A 27,422-nucleotide genomic window follows, 5' to 3' on the forward strand; every position below is an offset into this window, starting at 1 on the left:
CGATCAGCAGAGGATGCACTGCTAGATATTTGGGATGCCAAGTTGGCATTGATATTTCTCCTACACAGTAGGTTGCTCCGGTACTTATGAGTATCCGGAAGAAGCTCCTCCATTGGAGCTCCAAGAGATTAGATTTAGCTTCCAGAGCTTTGGTGGCTAATTAGGTATTGCTTGCCTCAACTTGGTTTATTGCCTCTTGTTGGTGCTTCTCTCGTGCGTGCATTAGCCAATTGCGGAGATTGATCCGCAATTTTCTCTGGTTGGATTTGGATGGCACCTCAGACACTCGTGCCACGGTAGCTTGGCTCATAGTTATTCAGCCCAAACGAGAGGGGGGGCTTGAATATTATCGATCCGGATGTTCACTGCAGGGTGTTGCTCTGCAAACTTGTGGTCAGAGGTTTCCTACCAGGCACTGAGCCTTGGAAGGATTTTTTCTTATCTTTGATTTCCGGATGTACACCCAGCATTGGGAGAGACTGGATGCCTAACACACGATTTTTGTTCATAGAGGCTGATATTAGGGCACCATCTTCTCCTCTTATTGCAGCCATTGTCAGAGCATGGAGAAGCATGAGATCGTTTTTCTGACAAACGCTTCCTAGGTCTTTGGATGAGGCTAACCGACAACCTATTATGTGGAACGAGCTTATCAGGGATATGGCCAGTCGGCCACTTGGTGCATCTCGTTATATACAGTGGTCAGGATGGGAGAGATGTGCATACACAGTTCTTGCTTGGAAGGCCTTTAAGAGTCTTCCGGAGGATCGGAGAGCTGCATCCATTCAGCATCTTAGGGGCTCTCGCATTCGTATTGATCAGATGGATGCACTTATTCCGCATGAGTGGCTTTCTAGGACCTTTCATGGAGACTATCATCCGAGTTGGCTGGGAGTTTTTTCAAGGATAGGCATACCTTTGCAGGTCATTGCTCTCCCGGGCCAGGAGGCTACAGATTGCATCATTTACTCTATCATGCGTGGAGGGAGATTGAGGAGATGTATGGAGGAGATCATCCCAGACACTAGGCTTAGTCCAGTGAGGATTGTTGGTCGTTCAGGGAAGCATTGGTTCATTGACCCTTCTCCTCAGATAGTGACTTATGGCTCTTGGTGTTTGTGGTTATATGGTCATTGGTGGCAGTCCTATCAGATATCTTTAGTGGGATACAGGAGAGTGGGAGTGGATTGATGCCTTTGATCCTTTGAAAAGCCTTCCTTTTTTCAGTTTCACCTTCCGGAATGCCAGGCTTCTCCTCACTCGACAGATCCCTACTCTCAGGCCTCATTGGGAGAGCTATGATATTTCTCCAGTGATACAGCGCAAATATTGGCATAGACTTTGGCACTCATACAGAAAGAGCCAGATCTCTCATTTCTTTTGGTTATTCTTACATGGTGGTCTACCCACCAATCAATGGAGATCGGTTTTCAGTGTAGCACCTTCCTGTCATATGTGTGCGGGAGATTCTAAGACTGTACAACATTGTTTATGGGGATGTAGCATTGCATAGCAGATTTGGGGTTCTGTAGCCCAACTTTTGGGCAAATTGAGTGGCCGAGCCATGCATGTGACTTGGGGGGCAGTTGCTTGGCTCTCCCAATCCGGTCCACAGCTCTTTTATGAGGTCAGTGATACAAATTCTGCTATTTTGATTCGTAGAGGTATTGCCCAGCATGGTTTATTGCAGGATGTTCCTCACTCTGATTATACACCCCCAGATAGAGGATTGACACCAGTTGAGAGATTGTTGCCAGTATTATAGCATGGCGGATCTGGGGAGCTAGATGCACGGAGGCTATTGAGGCTGTCCAGATTTTTGGGTCTCAGTGCATTAGTACTATATGGGGTGATATCATCCATACTCTTATGGTACTTGGGCTCGCATTCAAGGGCCCTCTTATTCTACGTAGGCAAAGCGCGTGAGATTTATGCGGGAGTGGAACCATGGCATCTTCTTTTCCTCTAGTATCACAAGTCTTACATGGCATCATGATGCTCATCAGTGGTTGAAATCACTTTACATATTGGGGTGATTCTATTCTTTTCCGGCTTATAGCTGTGATTGTTGTATGTTTTTTTCATACTTTATAGAAGTCTCTTTCTGGGGGGGAAAAAAAAAACCTCTGAACTTCTTGTAGGTCTGATGCAACCTCTACCGGAAACCAGAACATTCTCTGTGAAAGTGTGCTTTCCTGACTTAACTTTGACACACAATGCCTTTTTTGCAAACCCTAGTAGGTCGTTTGCTTGTTCCACAGATACCGTCTGCAAGAAACACCATAGCAGTGCTGGGTTGGTGACTAGACCTAATTTTTATGTCAGAATATGTATCTCATATGCTGCTCTACCGGAACCCTACTATCTTGTCCTAGAATCATACTCTTTTCCTTCTACTGCCAATTCTTGAAGATCCCCAACACGCTCTCCATGAAGAATATGCAGGGCTTCTTGTCAGCCTAGTTCCATACATGCAAGGCTTCTTGTCGTTGGCTTGGTTTTGGACCTTGGAAGCTACCGATCTCCCTTACCTATGTGAGACGTATCTCCGTCTCTAAAGGGGGTCCTTCGTCGACCACGAGATCTGGTCGTTTCTACTCTAAGTCCTTGTGAGGATTGTCTCATGGAACATTCAAGGTCTTGGGGACTTTTTTCCGCTTCGGCGTGCAAACAGATTGTCAAAACTGAGCTTCATTGTGGAGTCACAGGTGGACCTATGGATGTATTGCTCTTGCAAGAGCATAAACTAGATGCTAGTCAGTGTGGGAGATCAGGCAAGCTTCTCTCGGGACACACCTTTTGGTCACCACCTATTGGTACCAAAGGTGGTGTCTGTATCTCTGTTTTAGCTTTGGCCTTGCCTTGCATCATTGGACATGGTATCATTTTGCCTCCGAGAGGGCAATGGATCCTTCTTATGCAGGGTACTACACGCATTGGTATTCTCAACCTCTATGCTCCTAACCATAGAGGTGAGAGGACTATCTTTGAAAATCTCTCACTACGTTGATGCCTCTTGCCGACCATTGGATTATTGGTGGGGATTTTAACATGGTTGAGATGCCAATGGATAAAAGAGGTGGACATGAGGGCTTGGTGCATCCTCTTGAGTGAAAGAGTGTCTTGGGAGAGGTTTATACTGTCCATTCATGGCAGAGATTGTTTGGCATGAGGATGACATTTCGAGGAAACAACCACTCATCTTTTTTCATGGTCTAACAAGAGAAGGGATGCATGATGTATTTATGCACGGTTAGATAGATTTTATGTGGATGATTGGGTGCTCGACAGAGGGGGGCATACTTTTATTGCTGCAGGCACCTTTAAATCGGATCATTGCCTAGTGGTTTCATGCATTAGAGATCCGAGTCGCCATGGATCAACACCCCATGTATGCATCCCTGATCATTTGTTTTCAGATGCAGAGCTATCACGTCGTATGCTTGATATTTAGAGATCTCATGATTTCTCACAAGCCTCGCAAAGCGTGACCTCTACTCTCTGTGATATTAGTGACCTTGGATTTAGAAAGGGCTATTAGACGTAGACTGGCTGCCTTACAGAAAGAGCACGAGAAACATCCTCATGCGCAATGGGTTGTAGATTCTTTATGTACTGTTAGGACAGAACCTCATCACTCCCTTGGGCAACGTGCGGAGTGCCGTACCATGCCCAGGAATCCTTTTGGACCCAGATGGGTGGCAGATGTAACAAATATTTCTTTGCTACTCACGGTCCATCTCATACGAGAGATAGTGTCAAGGAGTTGCAGGATTCACATGGCACTCTTCACTCAGATCCTCTTATGGTTCAACAGATTGCCACTGATTTCTATCACCAGCTTCTTAGTGCTGAGCCGCACTTTGATTTGAGACATAGGGCACAAAGGAAGGTTTGGAATGCATTGCCAATTTGATCACTGAGGAGATGCGTACCGTTCTGGATGCCTCCTTTTCTATGCAGGAGTTCAGTCATGCTCTTCATGCCTTACCTCATGGTAAGTGTCTAGGGGAGGATGGCCTCTCCCCTGTTTTTTTCATTACTTTTTGGGGTTGAGATCACATCGGCTCTCCAGAAGATGTAGGACACAGGTTCTATGCTTTCTTCTCTCACTCACAGGGGCTTATCTATCTTATCCCTAAGAGTGGGGATAAGACATTGATTGGCTAGTGGAGGCCTATCACCTTACTTGGGACTGCATATAAGATTCTTGCTAAGGCAATGAGCATCAGATCCATTTTTGCAGATACTCAGAATGGATTCTTACACGGAAGTAGCATCTTTGATAACATTTTGGGAGGCTGTGGAATGGAAAGCGAGCAATCAACCCTTACCATTTTGCTCTTGGATTTGAGAAGGCCTATGATAGAGTGGATTGGGATTTCCTTGAGGGTACTCTTAGCCATATGGGCTTCTCTCAGAGATGGATCAAGGGAGTTTCATGCATGTATTGTGATGCCCACAGTAGTATGCTCGCGTGCGGTGATAGAGGAGAGCGGTATCAGATTTCTCGCTTTGTACTGCAGGGTTGCCCTTTAGCCCCATTATTATATATCATAGTTGCAGAGGCCATGAGCATCTTCCTTCGCTCCACTGCTAGTATTTTTGGATTGAGGTTGCCTCTTTGTAGTCAAGAGGAGCTGATTAACTCTGAGTCAGGTGATGACACAGCCATGTTCTTGGAGGCCTCACACATATTCTTATGTTCCTTCCAGGTAGCACTGGAAGAGTTTTGTTTGGTAGCAGGGGCTCTCATTAATTGGCACAAATCTATTGGTTTTTGGATTAGTGACTCACTCAGAGTTGCTTAGGGTGAAGAGCTTGGTTTTACTTGGATCAGTACACGATGCACTGGTAGATATTTGGGATGAGAGGTTGGGGTTTATATTTCTCATGCAGAGCAGTTTCTCCAGTACTTATGAGTATCCGCAAGAAGCTTCTTCATTGGAGCTCCAGGAGACTAGATTTACCCTCCAAAGCTTTGGTGGCTAATCAGGTATTGCTTGCGTGAGCTTGGTTTATTGCCTCTTGTTGGTGCTTATCTCTTGCGTGCATTGGTTAATTGCGGAGATTGATCCGCAATTTTCTTTGGTCAGGTTAGGATGGCACCACAGACACTTGTTCCAGGGTAGCTTTGCTCACAATTATTCAGCCCAAACGAGAGGGAGGGCTGAATATTATTGATCCAGATTTTCAGGGGAGGGTGTTGCTCTACAAACTTGTGGTCAGAGGTTTCCTACTAGGCACTGAACCTTGGAAGGATTTTTTCTTGTCTCAAATTTCCACTTGTACACCCTGTGTTGGGAGAGATTGGCTGCCCAACACACAGTTTTTGTTCACAGAGGCTGATATCAAGGCACCATTCCCCTCTTATTGCAGCCATTGTCAGAGCATAGAGAAGCATGAGACCATTTTTGTGACAAAGGCTTCCTAGGTCTTTGGATGAGGCTGACTGACAACCTATTATGTGGAACGTGTTCATCAGGGATGAGGCCGGTTGGCCACTTGGTCCATCTCGTTACATGAAGTGGTCAGGATGGGAGAGATGTGCATACACAGTTCTTGCTTGGAAGACTCTTAAGAGTCTTCCGGTGGATCGGAGAGAGATGTGCATACACAGTTCTTGCTTGGAAGACTCTTAAGAGTCTTCCAGTGGATCGGAGAGCTGCATCCATTTAGCATCGTAGGGGTTCTCGCATACGTATTGATCAGATTGATGCAGCGATTCCGCATGAGTGGCTCTCTGGGACCTTTCATGGAGACTATCATCCAAGCCGGCTGGGAGTCTTTTGGAGGATAGACATACCTCTTTAGGTCATTTCTCTCTCAAGCCAGGAGGCTACAGATTGCATGTTTATTATATCATGCCTCGAGGGAGATTGAGGAGATGTAGCATGGAGGGGATCATTCTAGATACTAGGCTTAGTCCAGTGAGGATTGTTGGTTGTTCAGCGAAGCATTGGTTCCTTCTCCTCAGATAGTGACTCATGGCTTTTTGTGTTTGTGGCTATATGGTAGTAGTCCTATCAGATATCTTCAGTGGGATCCAGGAGAGTAGGGATGGATTGATGCCTTTGATCCATTGAAAAGCCTTCCCTTTTTTAGTTTCACGATCCGGAATGCTAGGCTTCTCCTCACTCAACAGATGCATAGGATCCCTACTCTCACGGCCTTATTGGGAGAGCTATGATATCTATCCAACGATACAACACAAATATTGGCATAGGCTTTGGCACAGAAGGAGTGAGATATCTCATTTCTTTTGGCTATTTTTAGATGGTGGTCTTCCCACCAATCAGTGGTGGAGATTGGTCTTCGGTGTAGCACCTACCTGCCCGAGATGTGCGGCATAGTCTGAGATTGTATAGCATTGTTTATGGGGATGCAGCAATGTACAACAACTTTGGGGTTCTACAACCCAACTTATGGGCACATTGAGTGGTCGGGCCATGCATTGACTTGGAGGGCAATTGCTTGGCTCTCCCGGTCCGGTCCGCAACTTTTTTACGATGGCAGTGGTACAAACTCTGCTCTTTCATTCGTAGAGGTATTGCCAGCATGGTTTGTTGCACGATGTCCCTCACTCTGATTATACACCCCCCAGACAAAGAATTGACATGAGTTGGGAGATTGTTGCTAGTATTATAGCATGGCAAATCTGGGGAGAAAATGCGTGGAGGCTATTGAGGGTGTCCAGATCTTTGGGTCTCGGTGCATTAGTACTACATGGGGTGATATCATCCATGCTCTCATGGCTACTTGGGCTCGTATTCAGGGGTCCTCTCGTTCCGCGCATGCAAAGTGCGTTATATTTATGAGGGAGTGGGACCACGGCATTTTCTTTTCCTCTAGTCCCATAGGTCTCTCATGGCTCCTCTATGGTTGAAATCACCTTACATATTGGTGTGATTCTTTTCTATTTCGGCGTATAGCTGTGATTGTTTCTTGAAAAATAATAATAATAATAATTTACATAGAGCCCTAATCTGCAATCCAAAAGAATGCATTAAGACGATAAGTGTCTGTAAGTTATCAGTTCTCTCCTTGTTTTTCAGCATGCTTTGTTAAAGGTATTGAACTTTATACTAGCAGTGTTCCTCTAAGTTTAGGAATCAAGTGGCGACTAGAGAAGGAAAGTCTCTCAAAATCTCGATTTTAAGTTAAAAGAATCACAGAAAAAGCTCCATGTTTTGGAGGAAGGCTTACATTTTATATTGGTTTTTTATTAAAGATGGATATAACAGCCTTAAGTTATACCTCGGATGGAGAAGTTTTAGCAACATCTTCTTTGGATGCAACGGTTTTCTTCTTCCATTCATCCAATGAATACAAGCCTCTAGGGTAAGAAAATTAGCTCTATGTTCATAGTTCCAAGGACGTTGTGTACAATAACCTTTACTCCCAATACTCAATTTCTATATTGAAAATATGTGGCCTTGAGAGTTCAAACTGAAAGTTAGCTTGAAGTAATACGATTTTCTCTTTTTATTTTTTGGGAAGTATATATTCATAAGTATAATGAAATATTCATCGTAGTCACATCATCCCTTAAGTTACAACCACACTGACCTACTTGTTAAATTCAAAGTACTGTTTGTGAAATATGGCCTGGCCTAAACTACCATCAAATAGCAGCTAATCAGAGCAAGGGCACATACCACACAAAACCATATCATATACTTATAAATAAAGATGTTAGATACCAATCTGGAAACCATCGATGAAGGAATTTTGTCAGGATTGTTACTCAGGATTGTTACCACACAAAACCATATCATATACTTATAAATAAAGATGTTAGATACCAATCTGGAAACCATCGATGAAGGAATTTTGTCAGGATTGTTACTCAATCGCAATTTTGCCATAGCCAAGTGCTATTGACTAGTGGAAAGTGACTATTTGTAGTTGCTATTAATTTCCTCTATGATCGTTGATCTTGCCTATTTTGACATTACCAATTAGAGCTTTGGTTTACCAATCCAGTTCCAATGGTCTTATCTGTTTTATAAAGGGGTCTTGGAGGAGATTGGGCACATTTTGATGTTATAGTGCATGGTACTCTTGGAGGTACATTTTTTGAGCATCCTCTACTAGAGTTTATAGCTTTACGCTGGGGTTACAGTGGGGCTACCGGTTGCATGGAGGTTCTTGTGACTTGGATGAGTCTCAGCCACGGGGAGTATACGTCTTGACTACTATTAAGACTATTTCAAGAATGTGATTCAATACTTCTTTATGTAGACATGAGATGCTTTACAATTATCAGCATGTGGAGGATGGGCCAGTGTCATTTGATTTTCCTTGAGGTGCACTAGTTTTATTGGTACTTATTTGGTAATTCCGAAGTGTGGTTCAGCAGAATAGATATCCCTTTCCATGATCGGATGAGCATGGATGAACCATGTGATGTGGTTGGTCTAATGATTATACCATGTGTCGTATAGTTGAGGAGGATGTCTTTATGACAAAGTGACCATTACCTGATTTCTAGTGTACCTTTGGCTCATGTATATGTTTTAGCCCAGGCTACAATAGATGTTGGATCATCTTTCTCGCGACAAATCAATACATTTGTTGTATGCCTTCTCACAGGACATTCTTTGCTTGGCCTCATCTCAGTGTTTTTGGACGATAGATGCTATGGCTTTGGTAAGGTTCTTTGATAGGACCTGATCATCAGGGGATTTTGGATCTCTTTGATAGGGCATGTACATTGGGATGGGCGGATATAAAGGATGGAAAGGTGGTGAGTTTCCTTAATATGATTGGGAACTTCGTTGTGTTGGGATTTATTCTCTTATAAGAAGCACTATGATTCCGTTTTGGGTGGTATTTGGGATTTCCTAGGATTCTTCTCGTTTTATGGACAGTTGTCCATGGGTCCTTTGATTGGAATGAGGAAGTGCTGAAGCTTTTGACAAGATTCCTATGTAGCAATACTCAGAGACTAGCTAGCCGTGATTTGTGCGAGTGAGTAGCTACGAGCACAATGTCATTTGTGGTGCTGACATGGTTTGTCATTTTTGAGTGCTATGCACTGATGGTAGCCACATGATTGTTGACGGAGAACGTTGTAGGGGATGTTGTATTCGGTAGATTGTTAAGGGGTCTAACGTGAAAGTGGCCAACATTCAAGTAGGAGTCTGGTTGTGTAGACCGGGTCGAGAAAAGAATTGATCACTCTAACTTGGGCTTATGGATCTAAAGGAGGTCTTATATGGAGTATATCCTGGTGGTGGGACTAGGATATGCTGCATGTAGGGTTTCTGGATGCATCTTTACTTTTGGTTGGGTGTAAGTTGACCAAAGGCAAGAAGTGTTGATTGTGAATCAAGTATAGGGAAGGGGAAAGAAATATATTAAGGATTGTAGATGATTGGAGAGTTGTTGCTTGTTATTGCAACTCTGATTGGATCTATGATTGATGAAGCCGTTCATTTCATCATTAGTATGGTGCAATTGATATGTTTGGCCAGTTCTTAGTGGTACTGAAGGAAACCGTTACGCACATTATTTCAGTTAGTCAATGGATGTGGATTGGTGCACACATTTATTTTCCAGAGATGCATACTCGAAACATGTATCACTGATGTTGAGATCAATTGATTTCTTGGGTGATTTATTCTTTTGAGGTGACATTGTTGTGTGCCGGATGTTGTTCGGGACTTGCTAGCAACTTTTTTGTACCTCGACGGAACATTCGGGAGTCTGCAAACTATGTAATGGTTTGTAGAGCATATATGGTGAAACCGGCCTTCAATAAAACTGACGGGTGGTTGAAAGAATGCAATCGCCCTCGATTGCACTCCATAGTGCAACCAGAACGTCCAAGTTCTGTTAACCTGAAAGAGAAAACCACGAAGAAAAATAAACACAAAACAAGTGCAATCAAACACCAAGCATCCACTCCATGCAATATACATGGTTCCTGGTGATGTCCCAATTGCTCCAAAAGATGGCCATCCCACAAGACCCATACTTAGCAATATCATCACAGACATACATGCAAGATGCTCCACATGTACAAATATTTCCATAAACAAAGTGGTAGACAATTTGCATTATCCCAAGCTAGCATTTAATAATGCAAAAGATACACCAAAGTGTGTACAAATATGAGTACATCCATTACCATAGGTAAAGATGAGCGTCCCAATCTTTTTCCAACCATACCCAAGTCAAAAGATACCATAAACGATGTGACTAGTACACATATCATATCATACGATGTACTGTCAGCCCTAGGTACCTCGGGTGAACCATAAAGAGATTACCAAGCGACTCCTAGATCTCATCTGAGTGCGTTTGTGACAAAGAAGTGGTGACCCCCCTCTTGACCATCAAGTAATGCTCCAAACCCACACTCTACTGCTGAAGGAGTGGCTGACTCCTATCCTAGACCCGACCCCCCTAGTGTGGCTAGGTGTGTTTACCAAACATGATATTCTCGGGGCGGTCCTCGGAGCAGATGAGGACAGTGGTCTCCTCACTTTTTCGATTGGATCCCGTGGCAGACTAGAGAGATCCGAGCTCCCCATAGAGGACTTTAGGGGGTGCACCTTGCAAAGAGTGAGGGTGATTGGCTTTCAGGCACAAGAGTGGCACATAGACCCACTGCTGGCCAAGGTGGCCAGGGAGAGGTTCTGGTGACTATGGATATGGGAGTGCCGACCTCTCACGCGTCTATAGTGGGACCTAGGGGAGTGGACTTGGCATGACCCCTCTGATTGGGAGGAGACTCCAAATGCCCCCTTCTTTGCATATACTGCGTGGCTAGGTCGCAGGATCCAGATGCTCGAGATTGATGGCACCTCGGAAGCAGCAACACATTGGCAGTCACAGGGCCTCTCTGGGACTGTCTCCGGCCTAGAAAGATCACCTTCTTTCTTTGGTTGATGGCACACAGGAGCTTGGCGGTTGGCACTTGGCTGGCAGTTGGAGGTAGGCTAGTAGCTTGCCCGCGGTGCGGCCACCCCCAGGAGTCTCATCAACAATGTCTTTGGGATTGCCCGAAGGCTCAACAGATTTGGTAGTGGATTCTCTGCATCTTCACTATGAACAAGGCCTCGACCCGGATCATTTCATGGGGCACTATCGCTTGGGCCACAAGGCTGGGGTGGTCAGGGCTTATGGGAGGTCTAGCCCTTTAGGTCTCTCAACATAGTATTTCAATAGTACCAATCACAGCCCCACCTACAGATCACGGGCAACCTAGTTCATGCCAGAGATGGGAGATTTGTAGGAGCATTGCAGCCTGGCACATTTGGCAAGCTACATGCAGCAAGGCATCGAGGGTACCCATACTCCACCTGTTGAGTCCATCAGGAGCATTTGGCTCGACATCATTCATACCCTCCGCGGTCAGTGGAGGAAGCTTCAGGGAGGTTCTGACCGCATGCAGAAGCGGCAAGAAGCTTTCTTGAGGCTCTCGAGGCCTCGCCCTTTTCCCACAGATAGAGGTGGTGGCCCCACTTGGCACTACATACCACCTATGTGGTCGTTTCCCCCCCCCCCACCTTCTCTCCCTCTCCCCTTGTATGAGATAGTCTTCTCCTCACAGAGCAGCCAACCGGAGGAGAAGAGTGTCTTCCCCTTACGATCATGTGACTCCCGCCCATATATGAGGCGAGTTTGTATCTAGCCCTTCGTGGTTGTATCTAGCCCTTTGTGGTTGTTTTTCATTAACTAATACAAGATCTTTTTCCCCCCAAAAAAAAAGGCATCCTTAAGAGTGTAATGATCATGCCGGTCTCCACTAGACAACTAATCAAAGATCGTCCCAAAATCCTCGTCCTGAGCATACTGCTCCCGCATCTCGTCAAGCTCATGATGAAACACAAGAGATATTGCCGCCACTTGTGGTTTCTTGGACAAAGCATGCACCACAGCATTCTTCCTGCTATCCACATATGAACAATCTGGAAATGGAACATGGACAAGAAATTGGCCCATCTCATGTGCTTCTCTGAAAGCTTGACCTGAGTGAGGAAATACCTTAAGGTCTGATGATCTGTCTCTACCGTGAAGTCAGCTCCAAGAAGATAATGCTTCCAAGTAGGAAGAGCATAAATAACTCCCAAAAGCTCTTTCTCATAAACCTGCAAAGTCTTCTCAGCCCCATTCAAGATCCTACTCTCATAGGCAACCACATGCCCATCTTGCATTAGAACAACTCCAATGCTATTTCCACAGGCATCACATTGCACTACAAAAGATCGGTGAAGATCCGCTAATACCAATACAGGACTAGTGATGAGCTTTTCCTTGAGCCGAGAAAAAGCCTCCACCTCTCGCTCAATCCATTGGAACTTTACTCCCTTCTTAGTTAGTGTGTGCAACGGTGAAGCAATCTCTGCAAAGAATCTAATGAACATCCCGTAGTATGAGGAGAGTCCTAAGAAGCTGCAAACATCATGTATTGTCCTAAGGTCTGGCCAATTCTCGATTGCTTCAACCTTCGCTGGATCTATACGAACACCATCCTTGGATACTATGCCGCCACTTGTGGTTTCTTGGACAAAGCATGCACCACAGCATTCTTCCTGCTATCCACATATGAACAATCTGGAAATGGAACATGGACAAGAAATTGGCCCATCTCATGTGCTTCTCTGAAAGCTTGACCTGAGTGAGGAAATACCTTAAGGTCTGATGATCTGTCTCTACCGTGAAGTCAGCTCCAAGAAGATAATGCTTCCAAGTAGGAAGAGCATAAATAACTCCCAAAAGCTCTTTCTCATAAACCTGCAAAGTCTTCTCAGCCCCATTCAAGATCCTACTCTCATAGGCAACCACATGCCCATCTTGCATAAGAACAACTCCAATGCTATTTCCACAGGCATCACATTGCACTACAAAAGATCGGTGAAGATCCGCTAATACCAATACACGACTAGTGATGAGCTTTTCCTTGAGCCGAGAAAAAGCCTCCACCTCTCGCTCAATCCATTGGAACTTTACTCCCTTCTTAGTTAGTGTGTGCAACGGTGAAGCAATCTCTGCAAAGAATCTAATGAACATCCCGTAGTATGAGGAGAGTCCCAAGAAGCTGCAAACATCATGTATTGTCCTAAGGTCTGGCCAATTCTCGATTGCTTCAACCTTCGCTGGATCTATACGAACACCATCCTTGGATACTATGTGGCCAAGAAAGTGAATTTCTTCCATGAAAAACTCACTTTTCTTTCCATTAATGACCAATCTATTCTCCCTATGCTCCTCCTGCATGCGAGAATACACAATCATATCATCAAAGAAAGTGCCCACAAAAGCACAATGTGGATGAAAGATCCTATCCATCATCCTGTTAAAAGAAGCTGGAGCATTTGTATGAAGAATATCCAGTAGCATGCAGTGTTGGGCCACACCTCTGCATATCTTTATCGTGGTGTTCAAATCCTTGCCCTCAAAAAAAATTTGTTTACCACGCTAAGTGAGCCAAGCAATAGCACCCCAAGTAACATAAGCAGTATCTCTTCTTCATCTGCACATAAGCTGAGCTATAGCACCCCAAATCCTCTGAGCACCTCTTCACCCCCATACTCAATGTTGCTTTGTCTCAGAAGCTACCATGCATCTCGGGCAGGTGGGGTCTACTCCAAAAATAGCCCTCCGCTGATTAATAGGAAGGCCACTATGTAAGAATAACCAAAAGAAGTGGGAGATCTGGCTCCTCTTGTATGAGTGCCAAAGTCTATGCCAAATCTCTTTTGAATCAATGGGGTGATGTCATAGCTCTCCCAGTGCGGCATGAGTGTAGTCGTTCTCTAACTCTGTCTAAGTAAAAGGAGCCTAGCATTATGGCAGACAATGTAGCTAGAAAAAGGCTAACTCTTCATAGGATTCGTTGCATCAATCCACTCCCACTCACTAGGATCCCAATGAAGATATCCGATAGGACATCCACCATACAACCATAGGCAGCAAGTCATGTGGGTCACAATATTAGGCGGAAGGGCAACATGCCAGTGCTTTCCTTGAGCAACTGACTACTCTCACTAGATGAAGGGCAGTGCCGAGAATAATCTCGTGTGTCACATCTCAGCAATCTCCATCCTGGCTAGATAGAATAAAAAACACGATCTCCCTCGTCATCCTGATTTAGCAAGGCTAACACCTATAATGGCACTTGTGTCGTGAGTGAAGAAAACTCCCAGTTACCTAGGATGATGCTAATCTTGAAATGTGCCAGTAATCCTCTCATGAGGTACAACTACATCAATTTGATCGGTCTGTCTAAGACTCCCTCTGAGGTGCTAGGTGCATGCAATTCTCCGATCTATAGGAAGACTTTTAAGTTTTCCAAGCAATAATGTCGATGCACATCTTTCCCATCCTGGCCACTCCATATATCAAGATGCACCCAAAGGTCGCCCAACCTCATCTCTAATGAGGTCATTCCACATAATGGGCTGTCTATCAGCCTCATCCTTTGATCCAAGAAGCCTTTGTCTCAAAAAAGGTATCATGCTACTTCAGGCTCTGATAATGGCAGCTATAAGTGGAGGGGAAGGTACCTATACTCTACCTCAGTAAAGATGAAACGTGAACTGAGCATTGAATCTCCACCACCACAAACTGTAGAACTGGAAATGTGAAACACAAAGGAATTCTTCTAAGGCTTAGTGCCTCTCTAGCCGCTAACTTGCAAAGCAATGCTCTGCATTGTATATCCGGATCTACAATATTCAGCCCCCCTTCTTGTATGGGGCTTACAACAGCCTCCTAAGCGACTCTGGCCCGAGGGTCTAGTGTACCATCCAAACCTAACCATAGAAAGACCGATCTCCACAACTGGCTAATGCATCCATGAGAGAAGCACCAACATGAGGCAATGAACCAGGCTGAGGCAAGCAGTACTTAGTTAACCACCAAGGATCTATGGAGGCTACGTCCAAACTCCTAGATCTCCAATGAAGTTGTTTCTTCCTAATGCTCGTAAGTACTGGTGCAAATTGTTGTACATGTGAATAACAACCCCAACTTGACACCCCAAATATCTGGCAGTACAACCTTTGTCAATGCAAGTAAACCCGAGCTCTACATCCCAATTGACTTTTTGCAAGTCACAAACCAAAAAACCAACTCACTTATGTCAATTAATGAGAGTCCCTGGACCCGCTCGCTGAAGCTCCCGCCTCCACCCTGCTCTGCGCGCCATCGCTCCCCCCCCCTCCTCGCGGCCTTTTCTTTCCTTCCGCCCCCCGCTTGCTCCCCTTTGCTCGCCCGCTGCGCCCCCCCCCTCCTTCCTCGCTGCTGCGCCGCCCCCCCCTCCTTCCTCGCAGTTCGCCCCCCTCCCCTCTTCGCCAGTTCGCCCCCCTCCCCTCTTCGCCAGTTCGCCCTCCCTCCCCGCTGCCGCCTGTTCGCCCTCCCTCCCCGCTGCCGCCAGTTCGCCCCCCCGCCTCTTCGCCTCTTCACGCCCGCCTCCCTTCAGCAGCGCCCCGCCCCCCTCCTTCTCGCGTTGTCGCCGCCCCCCCCCTCTGGGCCTCTCCTCCGTTTTTCGCCCCCCCCCCTCCCTCCTCTGTCGTGCTGCTTTTCACCCCTTGGGGGTTTTTGTTTTTTTTCCTCATTGTCATCCGTCCTTCCACCTCTTGGTGTGCAGCCCGCTTCTTGCAGGTTTTCCGCTTTCGCCTCGCCTTCGCTTGAGCTTCAGACTCTGATGGAGACTCCTCCCGCCTCGCCTCAGAGGGACTCTTCCGCAGCCCCCTCGCCCGCCCCTGAGGTCATCCCCATCAGGCTTTCTCTTTCGCCGGAAGAGGAAGCGAGCCTCACCGCAGAGGTGGAACGCCTTCAGGCTCACTCCACCATCTGCCGTATAGTCGGCACTCGCCCCAGCAGAGGGGAGATCAGGGATCTACTTCAGGCTCGCCTTCTTGCAGATGTGGGCAAGATCCTGGATGTACAGCTCTTGGGCCGGGGACATTATCAGATCGAGTTCGAGGCCGCCCAGAGCGTTGCCAAGGTCCTTGCCATGAGTCCTCTGGATATCAGGGGTGCTCGGGCTTTCTTCAGGCCTTGGCAGCATGGATTTGACCCAGCTGCGGCGGCGGAGCAGGGAGAGCGCCTCTTCCATATTAGAGTTTGTTTCCCTGGTCTCCGCCGGGAGTATCTTCCGCTCCTCTCCAGGCTCGGAGCATTGGTGGGCTCGGTTCTTGAGACGGGCCCCTCAGCAGCTTCAGTGGTGGCCAGAGCAGCTGGGCTACCTTCGGTCAGAGTGTTGGTATCTGACATCTCCTCCCTTCCTAAGGTCATTCAGCTACCTAGGATAGGGGGGGGGTGGATAGATCAGAGAGTGGAGTTCTCGGGGCTCCCGAACCAGTGCTTCATTTGCAGGCAGGTCGGTCATTTGGCCAAGGCCTGCCCTCGCAGGAGACCTCGGCCCTCACCACAGCAGCAGGCCACGGATGGCCCGCCCACAGATTCGGCTCGGCAGGCTGCCTCAGGGACACTTGCTCAAGCCACAGAGACCTCGGAGTGGCAGCCTGGACAGGGGCGCCGTCGAGGGAGACAGCCACAGCAGCACGCCCAGATACCGCTGCAGCAGCAGCCACAGTCTCAGCCTCACTGGGTTCCCGTGAGGAACAGATTTGCTCCCCTTCAGGAGGAGACCCCTGCAGCGACCGAGGACCAGGAGATGCCAGCTCCCCCTCCTTCACCTCCCCCACACCCATCCCCTCCCACCGCCTCGCTTCCACCATCGCCTCCTCCCGCCCCCGCTCCGGTCTCGGCAGCGGCTCCCTCTCCTCCTCCCTCGCCTCCCCCTCCTCCCCCTCCGCCCGCCTCGCCTTCCCGGGAGGTCCTGGCAGTTCCCTGGCGCTCACCTGCAGTCCGGAGGGCGCTGAGCACTGACCTCGCTCGAGCATCACAGAGGAGACCTATGCCGATTAGGGCCTCACGGATTTCATCTATCCGCAGTCGGCTGAGTCGCCTCGGCATTCGACAGCGCTCGGAGGCGTTTGATTATACCTTCACACGGCTTTTTGGAGCAGAGGGCCCCCATGAGCCAGCACCCATCCGAGTGCATGTAGTGATACCTCCGGCCCGCGGGGAGGAGGCACTAGACTCAGCGGTGGCCTTCTCGTTCCCTCTATGTGGACCTTGTGACCGGGAGTGGACTCTAGAGCTCGCTCTTGTTACCATATTATAGTAGTGATGTATGTGAACACACTTAGGACCGCCGGGGCACTTTTTCCCTCACTAGGAGGTTTTTTCCCCCGTGCATTGTATATACGCCCATTATCTTCTAGGGCTTGTAATCTTTCATTTTTGGCACTCATAATACACTACTGTGTTGTGCTCAAGCTTCCTCATCTTCTTGAAGTTGTGTGTGCATTCCTGCAACCCTAATTCCAACAATTGGTATCAGAGCAGGCTTCCTCCTCCCGGGCAGCATCACCGGCACCTGCCGCTTCATCTCCTCCGATTGCGACGAGGTTTCACGAGCGTCTGCAGGTTAGTATATGCCGTGGGAAAGCCCGTAGGGCTTGTTCGTTTCAGAATTTTGATCTGAAGTCATTTCGCCCTCCGTTTTTGCATTCCAAGTACTGCGCAGGCAAAATCGTCCTACTGTGCAGATTTTCTGTCAAGATTAAAATCTGCAGGACAGGTGCCCATTCGTCTGTTTTGGGCTGTGCTACATAGCACAGATCGATTTTATACAGGTTTACCTCTTACAGACAGCATTTACATCTAGTAGTACAGTCATTGGCCATGGCTGACAACAATGATGTATTCCGCATGTTGGCTGCTGAGGATAAGTTGGATGGCACCAACTATCCATTGTGGGCATATATGATGCGACATGTATTGGTAGCAAAGGGGTTATGGAACATTGTGCAGGGTATTGATGCACGTCCTATTGTGGCTGGGAATGCTGCAAACACATCAGAAACAGGTACTGTTGATGATGGTGCAGGCACAAGTGCTGTAGCAGCTGTTCGAGAACCACCACTTTCAGCAGAGCAGATTCGTTGGGATGGTAGAGATGCGCAGGCTCATGCCTTGATTGCGCTGTCTGTCAAACGTACCATTATCCCACATATTCGCTCCTGCAGGACTTCTAAGGATGCTTGGGATGTACTTGCCACATTGTATCAGGCAAGAAATGAGGCTCGTGTTGCTTACCTCCGAAAACAGTTGGAGAGTGAGCATATGAACGAAGGTGATTCTATGGATAGCTTTTTGACAAAGATCAAGGATTTCAAAGAGCAGCTCATTTCTGCAGATGAAATCCTGTCAGACAGTTCACTTGTGCAGACTGTTTTGAATGGTCTACCAGATTCTTATCAGGGTTTTGCTTCCACTCTTCGCTTGATGATGAAAGGCAATCCCAATGCCTTATCATTTGAGGAGTTAGTTTCTGTTTTGCTGCAAGAAGACCAGTCAAGGCAAAACAGGAATATTATGCGTGTCGCAGATCAAGCTTTCGTTGCTAGTCAGAGAAGCGGGAAAGGTAAAGCTGGCTTTTCTTCTAGTAAGCAGAAATCTGCAAATGCTGCGCAACCAAAGAAGGAAGACAAAGATGAGAAGAAGGGTGACAAACAGAAGACATTTTGCAAGTACTGTAAGGGAAATGATCATGTCATCAAAGCGTGTCCTAAGCTGGCTGCGAAAGAGGCTAAGAAGAAAGAGGCTGGTATGGCTGTTGCAGATGCCTCTCCTTCTAACAATGAATCTGCTAATGTTGTGCTAGATACAGAATGGGCATTCAATGCGCAGTGCAGTTATGACCCATCTTTGCATGACACATGTATGTCTGCAGTAGATTCAGATGTATGGTACTTTGACAGTGGTGCCACTAAGCATATCACCTCGCAGCGCAGTTTATTCACTTTCCTTGAGTCTGCTCCCACAGGGAATACTGTCACTTGTGCCAATAACTCCTCTTATCCCGTTAAAGGAGTTGGACAGATTGTGCTGAATGTTGCAAATGGCAACACCTTTACACTTTTTGATGCATTGTATGTGCCAGGGATCAAAAAGAATCTGCTGTCAGTCTCCGCATTTGCCAAAACAGGTTTGGTTGTAAAATTTGTGGATGACAGATGTACTGTTCATGATCTCTCTTGTGGTGACATCATTGTAGCATCTGGTTCACTATGTCGAGGGCTGTATAAGCTCAATATGGAAGGCAAATGTGTAGAGGATTCAGCATGTGCTATTATGGATACGCAGGCTATTTCAAATGCAAAACTGTGGCATGCACGTTTTGGTCATCTGAATTTTGCAAGTTTGCTGCGCCTGCAAAAATCTGAAATGGTGTCTTCTTTGCCTAAGCTTGAGGCACCTGTCAAGCATGTTTGTGAGGGCTGCATATTGGGTAAAATGCAGCGTGCTTCCTTTCCCAAAGATGGATCAGTGAGAGCTGAACGCAGATTGCAGCTTGTTCACAGTGATGTTTGTGGTCCCATGCAAACTCCATCATTTGGAAACTACCTTTACTTCGTGACTTTCATTGATGATTTTACCAGGCATGCATGGGTATATCCTTTGAAGGCAAAGTCCGAAGTGTTTTTGTGCTTCAAACAGTTTTTGGTTATGGCTGAAAATGTGTCAGAAAGTAAGATGGGCACCCTCCGTTCAGATCGAGGGGGGGAGTATATGTCTTCAGAATTTAATGCATTTCTGGCTGAGCGTGGGATAAAACACCAATGTACAGTGCCGTATACACCACAGCAAAATGGTGTGGCTGAGAGAAAAAACAGGTCTCTCATGGAAATGGCAAGATGTATGGTTAAGAGTCAAAGTCTACCACATGGTTTTTGGCTTGAGGCTGTCATGTGTGCCACTTATGTACTAAACAGGTGTCCCACCAAAGCATTACAGGTTGTCACTCCATATGAGGCTTGGCATGGCCGCAAGCCATCTGTTGGCCATTTACGTGTTTTTGGTTGCCTGGCATATGCATTAGTGCCTGTGCAACATCGCAGAAAATTGGATGACAAAGCTGTCAAATGTATTTTTGTTGGATATAGTGCTGAGAGCAAAGGCTATCGTTTGTATCATCCACAGACAAAGCGCATTTTGGTTAGCCGTGATGTTGTATTTGTGGAAGATGCAGTTCAGCCCTTGGTTTCATGTACTAAGGAGACAGATATCAGCTCACGTGATGTCTATGATACATTGTTGCCTCTTTTCAGTGGTGCACAGTCAAGTGCAATATCTCATGAGGCAGTTTTTCAGCCTATGCAGGTTTTAAATGATGGCACAGATCAGCCTATATCTGATGCAGATGTGCATGATGCACTTGAGGATGAGAGACAAGAGATTGAGGGCTCTAGAAACATGCCTAGATGGCTGGTGCAGACTTTGCGTGACAGCAAGTTGGATGCCCCTTTGTCTAGTCGCACTCGTTCTGGCTCTCATGGTGCCTCTTATGCGTCAGATTGTTATGCATTGGCTGTTTCTAGTATGTGCGATGACAGTGAGCCTGTTTCATTTGATGAGGCACAAAGTTCAAAAAATTGGATGGCTGCTATGCAAGCAGAATACGATGCTATTATGAAGAATGGTACATGGTCTTTATGTGACTTGCCCACTGGCAAGAAGGCCATTGGCACTAAGTGGGTATACAAATTGAAGCGTAAGCCTGATGGCACAGTGGATCGCCATAAGGCTAGGCTTGTTGCAAAAGGTTATGCTCAAGAGAAGGGCATTGATTTTGATGAGACTTTTGCTCCCACATGTCGTATGACCACTGTTCGTAGCATCTGTGCATTAGCAGCTCATAATGGTTGGAATGTACATCAGCTGGACATAAAGACTGCGTTCTTAAATGGAGATTTGCATGAGGAGGTGTATGTATCGCAGCCTCGTGGTTTTGTTCAAAGAGGGCAGGAAAACAAAGTGTGCAGGTTAAAAAAGGCTTTATATGGTTTAAAGCAAGCTCCACGAGCTTGGTATGAAAAAATACATGCATATTTGACTGCACATGGGTTTCAGAATAGTCCAACAGAAAGCACTTTGTATGTTAAACGTGTGGATGGTGTACATCTAATCATTGCTCTCTATGTCGATGACATGCTGCTCACAGGACCAAATGAGAGTCATATTGCTGATTTTAAGGCTGATTTGAATGCCTCTTTTGAGATGTCAGATTTGGGGCATTTGCATCATTATTTGGGGATACAATTTAAGCAGTGTGATGGAGGTATTGCTTTGTGTCAGACAAAGTATATTGAAACATTGTTGCGGAGATTTGGCCTTGAAGACTGCAAGCCTATTGCTACTCCAATGGAGACAGGTTTGAAGTTGAGTCTTCATGATGCTGGAGATCACTTTGATGTCACACTCTATCAGACAGCTGTTGGTTGCCTCATTTATGTATGCATTACGAGGCCAGACATTCAGTTTGCACTCTCACAGGTGAGCAGATTTATGCATAGCCCAGGCATTAAGCATTGGCAGGCAGTGAAGCGTATCTTTCGCTATTTGAGTGGTACTCGGCATCTTGGGTTGTTTTATCCCAAGGGGGGATCATTGCCGCCAGATTTACATGCTTTTTCAGATTCTGACTGGGCTGGTTGTTATGACACACGCGTGTCCACGAGTGGTTTTTGCTTCATGCTTGGAAGCTCATGCATATCATGGTTGAGCAAGAAGCAGCCTACTGTGGCCACTTCTAGTTGTGAAGCTGAGTACAGGGCAGCTTTCACAGCTACGGTTGAGTGTGTGTGGCTCAGACGCCTTATGGCTGATTTGGGTGTTGGGCAGCCATCTGCCACCACCATCTTCACTGACAGTCAGAGCGCATTGGCAGTTGCGCGGAACCCAGTGTTCCATGCTCGTACGAAGCACATTGAGGTGCACTACCATTATGTCAGGGAGAGACTCTCTGCAGGAGAGATCAGTTTGGCTTATGTGCCAACACAGGATAACCTTGCAGACCTTTTCACAAAGGCTCTGCCTCGTGAGAAGTTCGAAGCTTTTCGCAAAGCTTTGGGCTTACTCCCTTTTGTGGATTCGTCCACATAGCTAGACACTTCCCTATACATGAGTGCTAGCTCTTGTTCACCGCATCACTCCAGGGGGGATTTGTTACCATATTATAGTAGTGATGTATGTGAACACACTTAGGACCGCCGGGGCACTTTTTCCCTCACTAGGAGGTTTTTTCCCCCGTGCATTGTATATACGCCCATTATCTTCTAGGGCTTGTAATCTTTCATTTTTGGCACTCATAATACACTACTGTGTTGTGCTCAAGCTTCCTCATCTTCTTGAAGTTGTGTGTGCATTCCTGCAACCCTAATTCCAACAGCTCTCAGCACGTTGAAGACTCAGGCAGTTGAGTTTTCTCATCACATGAGCGATTTGGAGGTTACAGATGTGATAGGCCGACTTTGGGAGTTGGCTCATTTTTTCTTGGATCCCGGGAGTGTGGATACATCCGGGATTCGGCATTTGGTCGTGCGCATAGTTGCAGATTTGGCACGCGACCCAGGATATGTGAGTATACACGAGGTTACTATGTCAGAGCAGGAGGCAGTCGCCATGGGTCACAGCCACTGGCGCCTGATCCGGGATTCTTGCAGTACACCGGGTGGGCAGACTCGCAGCCGTTCGGATGGGGACTACTCTCCATCCAAGCCGCTTGCGAAGGCCCGCCGCACGGCTGAGACAGCATCCACCTCAGTAGGACACCCATGAGGATCATCTCATGGAATGTACAGGGCCTTGGCGGAGCACACTTTATACGCTATCGAGGCTGCTTGAGGCAGGAGCTACAGAGATGCCTGGTTGGTGGCAGCATTGACATTCTGATGATGCAGGAGCACCACTTGGGTGAGAGCAGGATCCGGAGATATGGTTTGGTGATGCCTGGTAGATGGGACACTTTCTGGTCCGCAGGGTTTGGTCCTTTGGGTGGACAGGGAGGAGTATGCATGGTTATTGCAGATGCATGGCGGCAGGCCATTGTGGATCGAGGGATCATTGTGCCTGGTAGAGCACAGTAGTCATTCTGAGGATGCATGATGAGCTATTGGGTGTGCTCAACATCTATGCGCCCAATCATGCTAGTGCCAGAGCAGAGTTCTGGACTCAGGTTACAGATGCATTGCCAGAGGCCGCACATTGGTGTGTTGGGGGAGACTTCAACATGCTTGAGGACCCGGCAGATAGGGTGGGAGGCAGTCATGTTACAGTGCACGGCACGGAGCTTGCAGCTTGGGACCGGTTTTGCATGTCACTGAGGATCACTGATGCATGGCAGCATGGGGCTTTCTCCCGGTCTCAGGACAGTCTTAGTTTCTCTCGGTCGGATCGCCGGCAGGGAGGGACTAATCTATCTCGGATTGATCGCTTTTATGTGGGCGATTGGTTGGGGGAGCGAGGGGGCTCCGTCGGCATTCTTGCTGGCACCTCATTTTCAGATCATGCGCCAGTTATATTGACTTTGGAGGAGGGGACACGGGAGCCCAGCTTGCAGTTGAGGATCCCAGAGAGGGTACTTGCAGACCCCAGTCTCGCTGAGGACATTGAGAGGATCTGGCATGATAGTCAGTGCTCTGACCAGGATGCAGCGGGCCAGTGTGCCCAGGGACTCATTGATCTTAGCTCTTTTCTACACGCTGCAGCTTTGACACGACAAGGAGAGATTCGCGAGCGGGAACAACGGCTGAGACGCAGCCTTGCTTCGCTACAGCGCCTTCAGGAGCAGCAGCATGCATGTGAGTGGGTGGCGTCCCAGCTGAGCCAGGCACGCCAGGAGGTTAGAGAGGCAGAGGAGCAGAGACATGAGTTTTACTATCGTCGTCAGGCCTCTCAGTGGACGCAGCTTGGTGATAGAGTGACTGGGAGTTTTTTGAGATCACTGGACCCCGTCATGCGCGAGCAGGGGTTCGCTAGCTTGGTAGACCGGATGGATCGATAGCTACTGAGCTCGGGGAGATCAGAGCCATTGCCACTGCTTTTTATAGTGACTTGCTTTCAGCGGAGCCAGCCACTGAGGCTCGAGATGTATGCAGACAGACTGTGTGGGCCCATGTGCAGAGGAGGGTCACAGACCATATGCGCATAGTTCTAGGTGCGCCTCTGTCAGAGATTGAGCTTGCCGAGGCCTTGAGGGTCCTGCCGCGACATAGTTGCCCAGGGGAGGACGGACTGACGCCGGCCTTTTTTATGCGCTATTGGGACCTTTTGGGGCCAGGCCTCCGCAGGGGCTTTCAGCATGTTTTGGACACTGGGGTGATGCCGTAGAGCTTTTCAGAGGGCTTGATCTATCTTATCCCCAAGGGAGAGGGAGTATCAAATGATATTCGGCATTGGAGGCCTATTACGATCCTCAATACTGTCTACAAGGTCTTGGCAAAGGCCTTGAGTTTGAGGATCCAGCCCTTCCTGGGGGAGTTGATTCATGCTACCCAGACAGGATTTGTCAAGGAGCGCAGTATCCTTGACAACATCTTTACTTTCTGGGAGGCGACGGCCCGAGCTAGGTTTCTTGGCGAGGACTTGGTCGTGATGCTTCTCGATTTTGAGAAGGCATACGATAGAGTTGATTGGGGATTCTTAGAGGGCACTATGCTACGCCTGGGCTTTGAGCCAGGATGGATCAGAGGGGTGGCAGCTTTGTATTCCACAGCTCGCAGCCAGGTGCTGATTGCAGGAGGTCGGGGGCCGAGTTTTGAGCTGACCAGATCAGTCCGTCAGGGGTGTCCTCTCGCCCCTTTCCTTTTTCTCTTCTTTGCGGAGGCTATGAGTATGTATTTGACGGCAGAGGAGGTTGGTTTGAGAGGACTTCAGCTCCCAGTCCCGGGGGAGGATTTGCTTGATGCTGAGTTTGCAGACGACACGGGCTTATTTTTGCATGGCCAAGAGGCCAATCTTATTCGGGCAGAGCAGTCGCTCCAGGTTTTTAGTGCAGCTTCGGGAGCATTGATCAATTGGCGCAAGACAGTGGCCTTTTGGATCAGTAGTGCTCCCACTCCGGCATGGAGTCCGGACCCCGGTTTTAGATGGATTCCTCCCGGCACAGCAGTGCGGTATTTGGGATGCCAGATTGGCCTCGATTTGTCACCTGAGCAGCAGATTGCCCCGCTTCTTCTGAGCATTCGGAAGAAGCTATTGTATTGGAGTACAGCTCGACTATCCTTGGCTGGGAGGGTGGTGGTGGCAAATCAGGTGCTGTTAGCGACTATGTGGTACATTACGTCTTGCTGGATTTTCTCGAGCTCTTGCATCAGCCAGGTACAGAGGCTGATCAGGAACTTTCTGTGGTCTGGGCGGGACGGTCAGCCAGCTCGGGCAAAGGTTGCATGGGCAGTTATTACACTTCCGCTGGCTCAGGGCGGTTTGGGCATTATAGATCCAGTCGATCAGAGTAGAGCCTTATTGGGGAAGCTTATTGTTCGGGGGTTGCTTCCAGGCGCTGAGCCTTGGAAAGAGCTCCTCTTGCAGCGACTGCAGGCCCGGGCGCCTCCTGCAGGGGGTACTTGGGCACCAGAGATTCGCTGGATCTTCATAGAGATGAGGAGGACAGGCCTCAGTAGAGGATGGGAGGACAGATTTGCTTTGAGTATCCTGAGAGCTTGGGAGCTGCTGAGACCGGGGCTCTCTCAGCGGCCTCCTTCTTGTGTTGAGGAGCGGGCCAGGCAGCCGCTCATCTGGAGCCCAGCGGTTCGTACAGAGCAGGGTCATATGCTGGGTTCTCGGCCTCGTCTAGCCTGGGGACCTTTAGCGGCAGGCCCAGCTCGTAGTTTTGGAGACTGGCAGGCTTTCTGCAGTCTACCAGAGGAGACCCAGGTGGAGAGGCTGAGTCACTTCAGAGGGGGGTTGATTATGAGGGATGATATTCAGGAGGCACTTACAGAGGAGTGGTTCACACCTCTCGAGCCAGTGGCCCCACGGTGGATGGGAGCCTTTACACAGTTGGAGATCCTAATTGCTGTCAGAGCTAGCACTGAGGATGGCAGATGCCTCTATTATGAGATTCAGGATGAGGGCAGACTCCAGAGAGTGGAGGTGGAGTCGCCTTTGGTTGCAGAGTGCACCTTTCAGAGGATTCGGGTAGTGGCTGCCGCTTCTCGGAAGTGGCATATTGACCCCGACCCTGCTGACGTGCTCCCGGATTGGCGCATATGGGCATATGCAGCGCGCCCCTTGGCCCGGCTACAGTGGGACCCCGGAGAGTACGAGTGGCATGATCCTTATGCATCCCTTGAGGCCACAGAGATCACATTTTTCCAGTATACTGTTCGGCTGGGACGGCATATTTTGACGGCGAGGAGGACGGTTTCTCCAGCGGCAGCGGGGCATTGGCGATTGCAGGGACTATCACAGGAGTTCCTAGAGGATTTCTGGGCTCGGCTCTGGGCTAGTCGACAGGCCCGCAGGATCTCGGCTTTTCAGTGGGGCTGGTCGCCCACAGGAGCTCAGCAGTTGGCACTTGGCTTGTTTACAGCGGTCTTCCGGCGGCCTGCGTCAGATGCGGCCACCCTATGGAGACACAGAGACATTGCCTTTGGGACTGCCCTCAGGCACAGCAGATTTGGCTGCGGATGCTGCGTATTCTGGCCCCCCTCTCTCCAGAGGGTATGTTTACGTGGGGTGCCGCTGCTTGGTCGACTTCGTCAGGGCCTGCTATGGGCTATGAGATGGAGCAGGGCAGTCAGGCCATCAGATTTATTAGGGGCCAGCCTCGCCTGGTTCCGACACCGGATTTCTCGTCCGCCAGCTGGACACAGGAGAGGGATTTACGATGGGAGCTCCTCAGCAGCCTCACCATCTGGTTCACCTGGAGGGCCCGGTGCTTTACGGCCTTTGAGGGGAGATTAGAGCCACCAGCAGAGACTGTTCGGGGGATTTGGCAGGAGTTGATCCACACCCTGCGAGGACAGTACGACCGCATCCGGGGAGACTCGGATGAGGCGATCTTACGGCGCCAGGCCTTTCATACCACTTGGCGCTGCGGCCCGTTCTACACCCTACACACGGGATCCCCCCGTTGGCACTACAGGCCACCTGTTTGGCTCTTTCCCCCCCCCATTGTATGATTTAGCCGCTCAGTCCTTTAGACTGATGCTTGTATTTTGCAGCACCTAGGGAGAGTCTCCCGGGCTGCCATGATGTATTCACTGCTCTTCTCTCTGTTAGGAGCAGGAGAGATCTCTTTTGTAGCCCTACGGGCGTTTTTTACATAACTAATGAAAGAATCTTTTCTCGGAAAAAAAAAATTAATGAGAGTCCCTTCAGCCACTAGTTTCCTTGATGATAAAATGAGCACAATAAAGCCCCTTATATGGGCTGAAAGTACAACCTCTTCTTTGACCTTATTAAATGAAGTGTGACATCACTACTTACCTCAAGGGAATATTCCTAGGCTAAGAGACTGCTCCCACACTTAAGCTCCAATTTCCGAGCAAACCCCCCTTGGGAGTGAAGGAATGATGAGACCCTTACGCAAAAAAGTATCATTACCT

At 48.1% G+C, this 27,422-nt stretch overlaps 1 protein-coding gene across 1 annotated transcript in view; it reads left to right on the top strand.

The window, feature by feature from the left end:
• The window catches only part of LOC147604225 (uncharacterized), a 155,104-nt gene that overhangs the window by 63,996 nt on the left and 63,686 nt on the right, over positions 1-27,422 (top strand). The window contains exon 12 of the mRNA XM_086795548.1: positions 7,232-7,341. Within this exon, the coding sequence (XP_086651674.1) occupies positions 7,232-7,341 (110 nt within the window). The remainder of the gene's footprint in view (positions 1-7,231; positions 7,342-27,422) is intronic.

Source organism: Cibotium barometz, chromosome 62 (assembly GCF_041138505.1).
Source record: "Cibotium barometz isolate CiBa-2024 chromosome 62, ASM4113850v1, whole genome shotgun sequence".
Lineage (NCBI taxonomy): Eukaryota > Viridiplantae > Streptophyta > Polypodiopsida > Cyatheales > Cibotiaceae > Cibotium > Cibotium barometz.